Source organism: Ursus arctos, unplaced genomic scaffold (genome assembly GCF_023065955.2).
Source record: "Ursus arctos isolate Adak ecotype North America unplaced genomic scaffold, UrsArc2.0 scaffold_9, whole genome shotgun sequence".
Taxonomy (NCBI): Eukaryota; Metazoa; Chordata; class Mammalia; order Carnivora; family Ursidae; genus Ursus; species Ursus arctos.
Window position 1 is genome coordinate 18212602 of NW_026623111.1, and position 12275 is coordinate 18224876.

General features: G+C 38.9%; 1 protein-coding gene across 6 annotated transcripts in view; it reads right to left on the minus strand.

The window, feature by feature from the left end:
* Positions 1–7191: 7191 nt before the first annotated feature.
* PPARGC1A (PPARG coactivator 1 alpha) overlaps positions 7192–12275 on the minus strand; it is a 299633-nt gene continuing 294549 nt past the window's right edge. For all 6 annotated transcript variants that reach the window (XM_057309514.1, XM_057309515.1, XM_048211778.2 and 3 more), the window contains one exon: positions 7192–11222. In XM_057309514.1, coding sequence (XP_057165497.1) covers positions 11119–11222 — 104 coding nt within the window. In that variant the 3' untranslated portion in view covers positions 7192–11118. The remainder of the gene's footprint in view (positions 11223–12275) is intronic.

The following is a 12275-nucleotide window of genomic DNA, read 5'->3' on the forward strand; positions in this document are numbered from 1 at the left end:
CACACAATTTTTCAAGCTACCTACTGCAGAGTTATCAGGTCATAGATCTAAATGTCAGCACTGTAGGCCTGATTTGCACATTTCAAACCGATTTGGGTGTTTTTTTTTTTTTCATTTTTATCTGCACGCATGAAGGACTTTGGAATACTGAAACAATTTAGAATCATATTTAGTTTGCAACAGTTCAATTAACTTAAGTGCTAAAACATGCTCCCCAGCTGGTAACTAGTTTAATCGGTTACTATTACAAGAAATAATTTTTTCAGTGCTGGGTTCCCCAATGTCCTCTCCGGAGAGGGCAAGGCCATTCACAGGTATGTGGGGATGGGAAGGTTAGGAGTCCGGCAAAAATCTCTGACTTAGCGAAGAAGGAAAATCAAAGAATCCATTCCCCTATCAAAACAAAACAAAACAGAACAGACAAAACAAAAACCTAGGTGTGGGTTTTCATCTTCTGCTCTGATTTTTTGACCTCTTGTTTCCTTGGGATAACTTTATAACCACTCAATAAGCAAGATGAGGTGTGGATCAAGGGTCGAAGATTTTTAAAGATATTGCATAAATGCACTTAACCATGAGCCAAAGTGATAAATAGGAAACCAAGATGAATGTCAGGAACACTGTGAAGAATGATTAGCTGGGACAGTTGCAGCAGCTGCTCGGGCAACTCCAAACACCTGGAAAGAAGGATTTCCTTCTGGCTTACACCAGGGCTGAATTGTTCTAATTGCATTTGCATTAAAAGGCACCACTGGCAAATTGCAAAAAGGATACATACAGTAGAAAAACATTATGTAAATTTTCAAAAGACACAAAATAATACTGCATCTTAATTTTGGATATATGAAAATGTAGTTAAAAGAAAAAAAAATGGTTGGGGAATAACACACACCAATCAGAGGAGACGGGTCACTACTGAGAAGGGAAGAAGATGGGGATGTGATTTGTTTGAAGAGAGATTTTAAGCACACAGGGTAAAACGTTAAGGTCTTATAAATCTGGGAAGTGGATACACAGAGCTCTATTGGATTATTTTACAAACTTACACGTTTGTTTGAAATATTTTCTAATTAAACTTACATTTTTTAACAGTCCATGACAACACCTGGTTTGCAGCCATTGTTAGCCATTTCTCAGACATCTTTCTCTCACCATGGAGACCACAAATCCTGGACTCTTTAAGGTTCACAGAATTCCAAAGACTAAAGTCCCTGATCAACTACCTCTCTTTCCTATGCCAGATTTTAACTCACCTCACTGAGCTTGACAGTTGAATTGGAAATGGAGCCCAAATATTACAGTATTGGAAACCCACCCCTCTTTTTCCTACCATTGGTCCTAGGTGCAAAAAGACATTACCCCAAAAAGACCATCCATAAACTGGGACTGTGAATGTCTACTGATCGATTTCCATGGTAATCGTAAGACCCAACTGTAGAAAGGTTAGCATGATAGAGACAAATCCAGACAAATACACCTGAGAAATTTTAAGGAGGTCCTCTGTCATTCATGAACAGCTGATATTCAAGATAGCAATGACCACAATCAGAGGAACAAGGAAGCATCCAGTTAAAGGGTGACTAGTCTATATGCCTATTGTTTGTCGCTTATCTCAGCCTTCAACCAACTTTTAGTGTTTGTAAAATCATTAAGAGCTATAAGTTATTATTTTTGTTATTGAATGCCTAAGTGGTAATAGTGTGCGGACTTAAACCTCCAAATCCACTTTAACATAGGGAGGAAGTCTACTTCTTTTTAAGCTGGCTACCAGTCTTTCTAAATCAGATTATATACCATGAGATCATAGCACTGGGGCCATTTTTGTCCATTAAGTATGAGGATCTCTGACCTTACCCTTCATAGACATTGGCTATACAGTAATAGACATTCCAGAACATACATACCCACACTCACACTAAGGGTCCTGCTATTAATAAATACATATTTTATTTTTCTTTTACTATATTGCCAGCTAGAACATAGGGTAGGACCCTTATCTAATTCTTCCTTTTGCTCTTAGAGCTAAATGTGGTTTCTGACCCATTGGACGAGTTGAATGAGGGGAACCTGGGTGGTTCAGTCAGTTAAGCATCCAACTCTTGATTTCAGCTCAGGCCATGATCTCAGTGTTGTGAGATCGAGCCTGCCTGTGGGGCTCCACGCTCAGAGGGGAGTCTACTAGAGATTCTCTTCCTTCATTTCCCTCTGCCCCTGCCCCCACTCATGCACATTCTCTCTTTTGATAAATAAAATCTTAAAAAAAAAAAAAGAGGAAGACTTCAATGAATGTATGCAATGTATGCTAAGTTTGGCTTCAACCAGATGGTCTCAACAAAACCATCCCAACTTTTCAATTATTTCCAATGGAAAATGTTTTCTTCTGGGCATTTATATTTTCTTTGTTGAGGCATTATAGGTAGCAAGACAGTCAATTAAATCAGTTGGGGGGTGAACTGGATTCTGCTGAGATCTTGGCAGTTACTTAACTTCTTTATACCTCCATTTCCTCATGCACGAGATGGGAGCATTTGTAGATCAACCCCCTCCTTCAGGTGGGGGGACATATTAAGAAGATTCACATAAAGAGCTAAGGGCAGCAGCAAGGACATAATAATCCTACAATAAACGTTAGCTGATCCCATCACGGTCATCATCATTGTCTTCGTGATGAGTCTACTGCACTTTCAGATGAAGGACAACTTTTCAAATTAGTCTTCTCATTGCCACAGAAGATTCATGTCATTTAAAATGAAGATGGTAGAGAAAATGGGCCAGATGAAGCACCGCCATCACACCTGAGGGGGAAGTTCTGAAAACAAGGTAACCAGGTGCATCACTGAGAATCGATTCTAAGAAAGGAAGTCTCCGGGTTGATCTAGTTTCCAAGTGGAGTTGATGAGGCTGTTTTTAAGAATGTGAAAAGGTCAAATAATATTTTTAAATCCTCCCAATGCCATGAATTTAAATGTTTCCACAGTGTCTTACCCATAAGACTTCCGAGGGAGTTCAAGTTTAACCTTCCAAATGCTGAAAGTCTGAGAAGTGTCCTCAATTCACATGGCTACTCTGGGATGGTAAAGCTGAACAACTAGAAGAAAAAAAGGTGGTTCTTCCTCAATGCACTATTGGAATGTGAAAAGCATTTTTTACTGAATGCACAGAGGGGCATCTTTTTACCATTCCAAATTAAAGCTGAAAATTTCCATCCAAAAACCTGGCCATGGAAATCCCTAAAAGCCTTCCACCAATCCAGCAGCCAAGGCAAGAAACAGGCTTTCAATCAACTCCTCTGAGCGACATCAGGTCGGTAAAGGCCCGGTGCTGTATAGCTGACACACAACCACACACACACACACACAGAGAACCGGCAGTATGAAGCTCATTCTCTTCTTCACAGCTCTACTGCCTCGCCTATACAATCGCCTCTTTTGTTTCTAGAATCCCACAGAATGAGTCGGCATGAAAGGCAAATAAGAAACCATGGGGAATCTTTGCGCAAACCTTGTTTTGTACGTGGAGTTCAAATGTGTTTGGTTAACCTTCTATTTATTTCTTGTCTTTTCAAGAGCTGACCTTTCTAGTCTTAGTCTTTGCATGGTGTGCCATGGCAGAAGGTGGCTCAGTGCGACCCTGGTACCATGTGACAAAGAAACTCTTATGAGCTCTCTATGAATTGTTTCATTCATCAGGTGCATGCACTGGCACTCCCTTTGTATGCCACCAAACCTGCCATTAAAAATTGGAAAATGTCAGTCCCAACACACAGGTACTTCCCATCTTCAGACACTGAGGCCAAACATTGGGTGGTGAACTCCAATTTTTGTTTTTCCTCCAATTATTTTCCTGTTGGACGGTCTGCACTGCAATTCAGGTGGCTGACCCTGGGAAAGGCAGCTTATGGAATGGGGGTCAGGATGTTTATCCTATGTAGCCAGCTAATTGGAGGAAAATTAGGCCATGCATTGAACTTGACCATTAAGTTACCTGACATGAAACTAACATGGTGACATCACAGGCTATGTGACCAGTTTACTAACTTAATCTTCTCTAGGAAGCAGACTAATTAACCATTATTCTGGGGTAGGGTACACATATTGCTGCCAACAAATAGGGGAGTGCTTAAAGGGGGCACTACCTCTAAGCACTATGAAAAATAAGCCACTTGATGGAAGGGTATAGCAATCGAGCTGAAAACCGGCTCAATGGTTAACCCGGGAACAAGCATGGTCTCATTGCCTTTCAGGTCTTTTAAGTGCACTGAGAATCTCTGGTAGGAATAAGTAAGAGGCCTGGTTGGGAGTGAAGAGAGAAAGCAACCGTATGAATGAAGATAGGACTTGATTTTCAACAGCACCGAAGTCAATCAAAGGAAAGTACCTGTGAATTCCCTTAAACGACCTGCTGGAGGGTATCGTGCGGTAACTGTATTACCATAGCTACTTTCCCCCCCCCATCAATTAGTATTGTTAAAGAGAAGCTTGACTATAGAGTTCCTAACAGCAGCAAAAATAAATTCCCTCCAATTAAGTAGTCTAATAAGCTATTTAGGATTTTACCACTTAACATTCTTTCCTTCCCATTTAATTTCGGCTTTCACTTGGATGTCATCTTGTTGAAAATCCATCACAGAAAACTATGTGGGGGAAGAAAGATAATGTTGCTAAGTGCCCCTGATGTTCAAAAACGAGCAGAAGCACAATATTTTTTCTAAATCACCCTAGGATTTTTCCTAATAATTCAGCTTCTTCCTACTAGAAATTAATATATGAAAATATATGAAAATGGTCAATATGCAAATTCAAATATCACACCAGCTCCTTGCCTTTAGTAAGTGCTATATGCATAAATTTGAAACAATATCATATTCTAAGGTTCTCGATTATAATAATGCCTTGGTGTGCATTTGTGCATGTATAATTATGCTCATTTAATTTAATCATGAAAATATTATAGGATCATTTGGTTTTCTCCTCTAAAAGTTCTCTCACTTTTTTCAATTAATTAATTCCACTTTGCCCCTTCTATAAGTCAGCCGATGGTAAGTAATGGTTTTTGAGCTAACGGGAATATGGTCACATTCCTATGGAATTATGGGCGGAAAAGAGGCATACGGGAAGGTGATGTCCTCTTATCTTTAGCATACATCCTAGTGATGGAACGATAGGCTTTTCGGTAGAACCTGGCCCTAGAAATACTCTCGTTTTATGATCATTTCTTCTTGCAAGTTTCCAGTGTCCCTGAACGGCTGAGAATTTGCCCCGGGGCAGTCACCTGATTACAGCAGAAGACCTGGAAACCAGTTCATGTGACCCACACATTCCACACGCTTGACTGGAGTGGAGCTTTGCAGAATTATTGGAATCACATGGGATATACGGACGGGAACGAGGGGGTGGAACCGCGCACTAGAAGAACCGCTTAACCGCACACTAGAAGAACAGAAAAAGCCACGGCAAGTGGAATGAAACTGATCGTTCTGAATGAAAGTGAAGAAACAAGGCATAAAGGCCATTTCATATTACCCTTCCCCCATTAAGGAAATCTTGTTTTCTTTCCCGAACAAAAACTATGTTTCTTTTTCCCAACGTGTTAACAGAGACCAATGAAAAGAAATGGGCTGCTTTGTGCCCATCAATAGAATCTATATAGCATCTTTTCCCCCAGGGATTAATTCAGCTTTTGATTAAATCTTTCTGAGATTTAAATCATGATGTTACAAACCTCCAAGGAACTCCTCTATGAGTTGTGACCTTCTTTATTACTCTCTGCTGTTTGATAAAGTACGAAGATTGATTTATAATGGTGTATAATGTGGTTGAAAACAAGGAATGGCAACAAGAATTGCAAAATATAAGATTAATATAAAGTAAATACTGCAAAAAGTACGCTTTGGTTAAAATATTCTATAATTAATGCTGGGTTACAACTGTGTAGCTAGTAATACTAGTGTCAAATGAGTATAATAATGTTGTTAGGGCTGTAAATTATATCCAATGATTAGCTAAATAATCCTACAATGGAGAGAACACCAGCAATGCTGAAAAGGGAGTTTGAATATCACATTGTACAGTTTAGACAGATTTAGTTTAGAGGACTTTTGAATTGAGACAAGCTCCTTTTATATAAACTATTCATATTCAGTGTTCATTTATTTTTATCAGCCTAATTTTGGTTTCAATAATTATTTTGCCATTAGTGTCATCAAGGATGGAAGTGATTTAATGTTTTGAGGACAACACGAAATAAATCCTTTATTTTTAATCAGAATATCCTAGTACCAGGCCAGCAGCTACTACTGTTACTTCTTCAAATTCCCTCTTTCCTCTCAAAAGGTTTTTAAGGGTAAAAAGTTAACCCTTTAAAAGAAAGACCCGCATTCTTCCCATGTCCTTGCTGGGTCCAGCCAGAAGATTAAAAATGTCGTATGCAATTTAAGCATCAATGGAGACAAGTCAGAATCCGAGGGTAATCCACCAGGCGTGCTCGGTAGCCACGGTTGGAGGTGAGGGTCATATTTGGGTAAGATAATGTAATTTTTATTTTCTGTTTTGATAAAACAACTGGCAAATCTTAGAGTCTTTCCCCAATGTCATGTTTATGGTGGGTCTTGCAATGCAGGTGGCTGGGAGTGGGGACGACCATGTAAAACTGGGAGAGGGCAGAGCACGAACAAGGGCATTCTCTGTCATCTTGGTCATCAGGACCACCAGTCACCTGCGAGGCACAGTAGACAGACATCCTGACAGCAAGCTATGTCAGCAGCTATCAGCTCGTCCCATATGACTTGCACACGATGGGGGCTGCGCCCTGTTACAAGTCTTGGCAACACGCTCAGTCCAACTACAGAATTGCTTCCTAAGCTGAATATTCAGCAGGATTCTCACGAGGGACAATGGCTTGTACTTAAAAATACACACTTTCTGTACAAAACCTAGTTAATCCATTTCCTAAAGCCCCACGTCATTGCTCATTATAGAAACCACTTCCGCCTTTGCCGTTTGAAAGGAGAAAAGGTAAAATACAGAAGGTCTACGTTACCTTAGAGCTGAAATCCATCCATGAATGTGGAGAAGCGGGAGAAAAGGAAGGAGATCCAGAGAGAAAATGGAATAATGATAAAGCCACTAATGTGTACTGGTCTGAGAAACATGCCAACATGAGATTGGTTAAAATAAATAAGAAAAGCAGAAGTAGATTTGAAACATTCGTTTCCCTTTATTAGCTCAGTGAGGCTGATGTGTACTGCACATTTAAAAAAAAAAATCACAGGAATTTTCATACAATGAATAAAACCACAACAATACATGTAGAATTGGCAGGTGGGAAAAAAAAAGCCCGGCAAGGGCTAAACTAATCGCTCACTTTCCCTCTTCAGCATAGTTCAACCAACAGTGTTACACTTTCACCTACAAATCTTAAAGTAGCTCCATCAAATCAGCAGTTCACATTATTGAAAATGTCTGTCACATAGGTACAAATTTAGAATCATCACATTATATTACATGGCTATTCTAGGTCATCTATAGATCAGGTCTTAGACTACAGTGATTGAAGTTCTCGTTACAGCCATCAAAAAAGGACACATAATCATTACCTACTGTAAGCTCACATCTAAAGGCATGAAAAGGTTTCCTTTTTTCAACTGACCCAACCATCATACCCCAATAGTGCAAAGTTCCCTCTCTGCTGCTTTGAATGTTGACAGCCCAACCGCGTTGTTCTCGGAGTCGTTTAGCAAAAACTGATTTTGTTGCACTGGAAGAATTATTCCGCTACATCTCTTTTAAAAAAACAAAAACACAAAACCCCACATTTCTAAAGCACCAGTTCGGTCACCAAAATTGTAGATGTGGTACTTACCACAGCGTGAAGGCATTGGCCTGCGGTCATCTAAAAATCCTACAGTTCTATGCTGAAATTTGCCTCCAGTGATGATGGGGTGCATGTGTTCATTTGAAATATTCTCTCCAAAAAAAAAAAAAAATTAAAAATAAAAATAAAAGGAACACAGTTTACATTTTGATGGGCTACCCACAGGGTCTGCATAAGATACAAAAAGCTCTATTCAGATGGGTTAGTGATTCTCCCTTTGCACTAATTTTAGATGCGATTTGAAGTCCATGGAGGAAAACTATCTTCATGGTAACGATATTTGTCAGGCCAGAGTGGGGACAAATTAATCCTCAACTTGAAATCTGTAGTGTTGTCTTTTGATAAGTAAGAAAAGAAACCAAGTATTTTACTCATGTCAACATCCAGGGCAAAAAGGAGAATGTATTTAAAATTGGATCACAAAAATTTAAAGGCAAAGTAGAGAACGCATCTGGTCCTTGAACACATAATATGATTTACTAAATATTGATTTCTTAAAAATAATTTATTGCTCTTAATAGTCTTTTTTTTTTTATTATTATTATTCTACAACAGAAGATACTCAAAATTCCGAAAGAAAGACTGTAAACTTTAGTTTGGCGTTCACACAGAGTTAAAATATCTGCATTTAACCTACAGAACAACAAGAATTAGGCGGATTAAAGATGTGTTACTGCCGTAACGCAGAACCTGTGAACAAGTTCTTTTATTTCATATTTTTTTTTATTGCTTTCTATCTACTTAGAAATAAGAAGCCAAAAAATCAAGCAAGCATCCGACAGGACAGACAGTGGATTCACTCAGAACACAATATGCTGGTGATAAATGAATGCAGCTCCCAAAATTAGCTGCATTGGCCTGGGGGTGAAATCCGTTTTATAAGATTGTGTTGGGCGAGAGAAAGGAAAAGAACGATTAAGGAGTAGGTATCTCACATCTTCCAGAAAAGTCATGTCGGCCAAACTGTAATCGAATCTCAATTTAGAAACTTGAATACACACTCCAAACTTTACTGACTTCCATTCCAGGGCTCCGCACTCAGATGAAATCCTGATGCTCAAAATGGAGGTTTTTCTGAAGTTTTTATTGAATTTAGCAGAAGCAATGTCATCAAGAACAACATCATGGTCACGTCAGAGGCCAAGCTAGTGCAAGTAGAAACACCGCTTCTGCAAAAGCTGAATTTCCCGAATGAAACATTTCAACTCCAACCTGACAATTGCCATGCATCCTAGGTAGAAAATTTCCACTGGCTTTATTAATGTCATCATCTCATAATTTATAATAAATAGGCTATCTGCAACTGATAAATATGTCTCTTTAGTAAACAAAGGAATGAATTATCAGTATTTATACAGGATGCATAACTGTAAAAAATACAGATAAATACCATCATCATACTCTGCCAAGGGAAAGAGATACTGGCTTCAAGAATAGTCTTCAGACACACATTAATTATTGTAAAAATCATACTATAATTATTACCTCAGCATTTTGTATCAAATTAAAATCACAAAAATTAAAACGAAACAGCATTTTAAAAAGATTTCTGACCTCTAGTTTCAAAACTACTGTTGATAGAGAAAATAAAAACATTTCTTAATGGTTACCCATTGAGAGACTTTACATAAAATCATGATATCTCCTAGAAAAATTTTAGATGAGAAAATTTCATTCCCCTAACAAATCCAGTGTATAAAACTTCAAAGAAAAACAAGCAACAAGAAAATGTGGAAAAATATCGCATAAGTGGTTAATACCTTCAGGGGCTAGGATATTTCTCGACAAGATGCTCAGCTCGAAGCTTGTCTAAGAAGGGATGGGTACGCGTAAGCATCATTTTGTTCTTGCAGTCGACGGACACACACACTGTCGTTTTTGTTTTTACAATCAAATATATATAAGCAGTAAGTTCAGCTTCTAAATATGTGAGTGTACAATAATTGTATCACCTCGTAATTACATTTGAATATTCTTGATTAAGAAAAATTGAGCAGTTTTGAAAAGAAGGCTGCATTTACAGTGCATAGCTGTAACAAAAAAGAACATTGTCGTATAGTATGTACACAAAATAAAAATACTCCATTGAACATCTGTAAATACTTCACTACATCAGAGAATGTAGCAATGACACTATCTGAACACATACCAGAGAGTTCTACCCAACTCTCATTAGTAATGTAACACCGTGCCCGCTCCTCAGAAAGGACCGCTGAACAAGCTGCTCGCTTGACCCTTGACAAGGCTTTTGAAATTTGCAGTGGAAGATCAACATTTTGGACATTGACATGGGTGTCAGGATAGAGGATGAACTACAGAAACTTCAAAATGTTAGGAAAGTTTAGCATTCCGCTGCCCGCAGTGTCCTCTCCCACCCAGACTCCATGGCAAAAGGAAAAAAAGAAGAAAAAGAGAGACAGAACGAGTGACAGAAAGAGAGAGAGAAAGGAAGAGATAGTGGGAGAGAGGAGGAGAGGGAGAAAGAGAGGGAGGCGGACAGACAGAGAGAGGGAGTGAGGGAGAGAGAGAGAGAGAGAGAGAAACCACAGAACCTGTGGTTTCTTCGGGATTGTCATATAACCATCATGTTATGAGAGAAAGCTTGCTTCAAGTCGATTTTGCACTTTCTTAAAAAACACAGTACGGAGGTTGATGCCCAGACATCAGTGGCTGTCATTTTAGGGTGGTTTGTGGTTGGTTGGTTAGTTTTCTTTCCTTTTGAATTTATGCATTTTTTTTCTTTTTGAATAGAATACGAACATTTTGAAGTTCTAGGTTTTAAGTGTGTCTTCATGGAACTGCTGCCATTTGAAGTGGTTTGCCCTGGCACACTCTGGTACAGGTGCCCCCAGTCCCCACCTGTGCATACATAGTCCCCCCCAACCAGGCGTGCGCATGCGCGCACACACACACACACGCACACACACGCGCGCGCACACACACGCACACACGCGCGCGCGCACACACACTCCATCACCAAGAGACTCCAGGGAAAGCAAAGCTGACACCCATGAATAAACATGTGCTTACTGGATATCCATTCTGTCTCTTGCCTCTTCAGCAGCTGTGTTCATGTAAACCATTGTTGTTGTTCTTGTTGTATTGTTGTTGTTTTGTTTTGTTTTTATACAGAGAGTGTAAAGTAGGAGAAATTCCTAAGTATGACTTGCAATAGTCAGTTAGGGAAGGACGCGCTGTCCCGTGAGGTATTCACCGTCCCTCTGTCATCTTCAGCCAGGGAACATGTTACCTGCGCAAGCTTCTCTGAGCTTCTTTCAGTAAACTATCGAAATCCAGAGAGTCATACTTGCTCTTGGTGGAAGCAGGGTCAAAGTCATCTGAGTTTGAATCTGCAAGAAACCCACGCCAGGTTAGACACACTCTCGTCATTAACTCACTCGTCCAACTCAAGAGTACTTGATTCAATAATAGCTTATCCAATCGATACACTTTTAAAAATATACCCAACTTTTACTGATATATATATATTGATATATTTTATTGGTATATATGTTTTATATGTGTATATATATTTGCAGAGGGCATATATACCCAATATTTTATTGTTATATTATTTATATTTAAATATAATAATTTGTAAATGATATATAAGCATATTTATAAATGTATATATAACTATATACAATGCATAAAAATAAATATTTAAAAATATACATGTTTACAGAGAGAAAGGAAGAGAGAGTATAAGTTTAGATAACATGTTTACAGAGGGTAAGAAGTGGTAAGCATTCAAAACACTACTTTTTGACTCTTTTTAGTCTTAAACAATTCTAGGAGGTAATCAGAACAAACTTTAATATTTCTAATCTATAGCAATGTATCCAATGAATACACGTTAAAAATAGCCATGTCCTGCCCCCTTCCAGGAATGTTAAATGATTTACCCAAGGCTCCTCAACAACTCAAGTGGAGAGGTAAGAGTAGAAGCTGGAACTAATTTTCCTAGTCAATGGGGTTGATTTCACGGAGCATGAAAGCCTGGTGAGAGGGAAGGTGGGAGAATCATCAGAACGTCACCTACTCGCCACCCGGCTGCTCTCCTTTCAGGCATGAGGAACATACGATCCACTTATCTATTCCAGTACCTTGGGAGCACCCCCGCAATAGGGGCACAAATTCACCCCAAATTAGAAGGTATAGGGAAACACTTCATGTCCAGAGAAGGCAAAGTCAACCTCACTAATACAACAGTAAAAATACACAGGTATAAATAAAACCATGGTCTTCCTTGAACAAGTCCAAGTCAGCTTTTGTGAAGAGTTTGACATACTTCACATAGCCCCTTAACAAAATTGTCATGTTTCAACAACGATGGATGTAAAATGAAATTCTGATTCTAAATATTTCTGATATTTCTCCAGTGACATTTATAAAAAAAATCA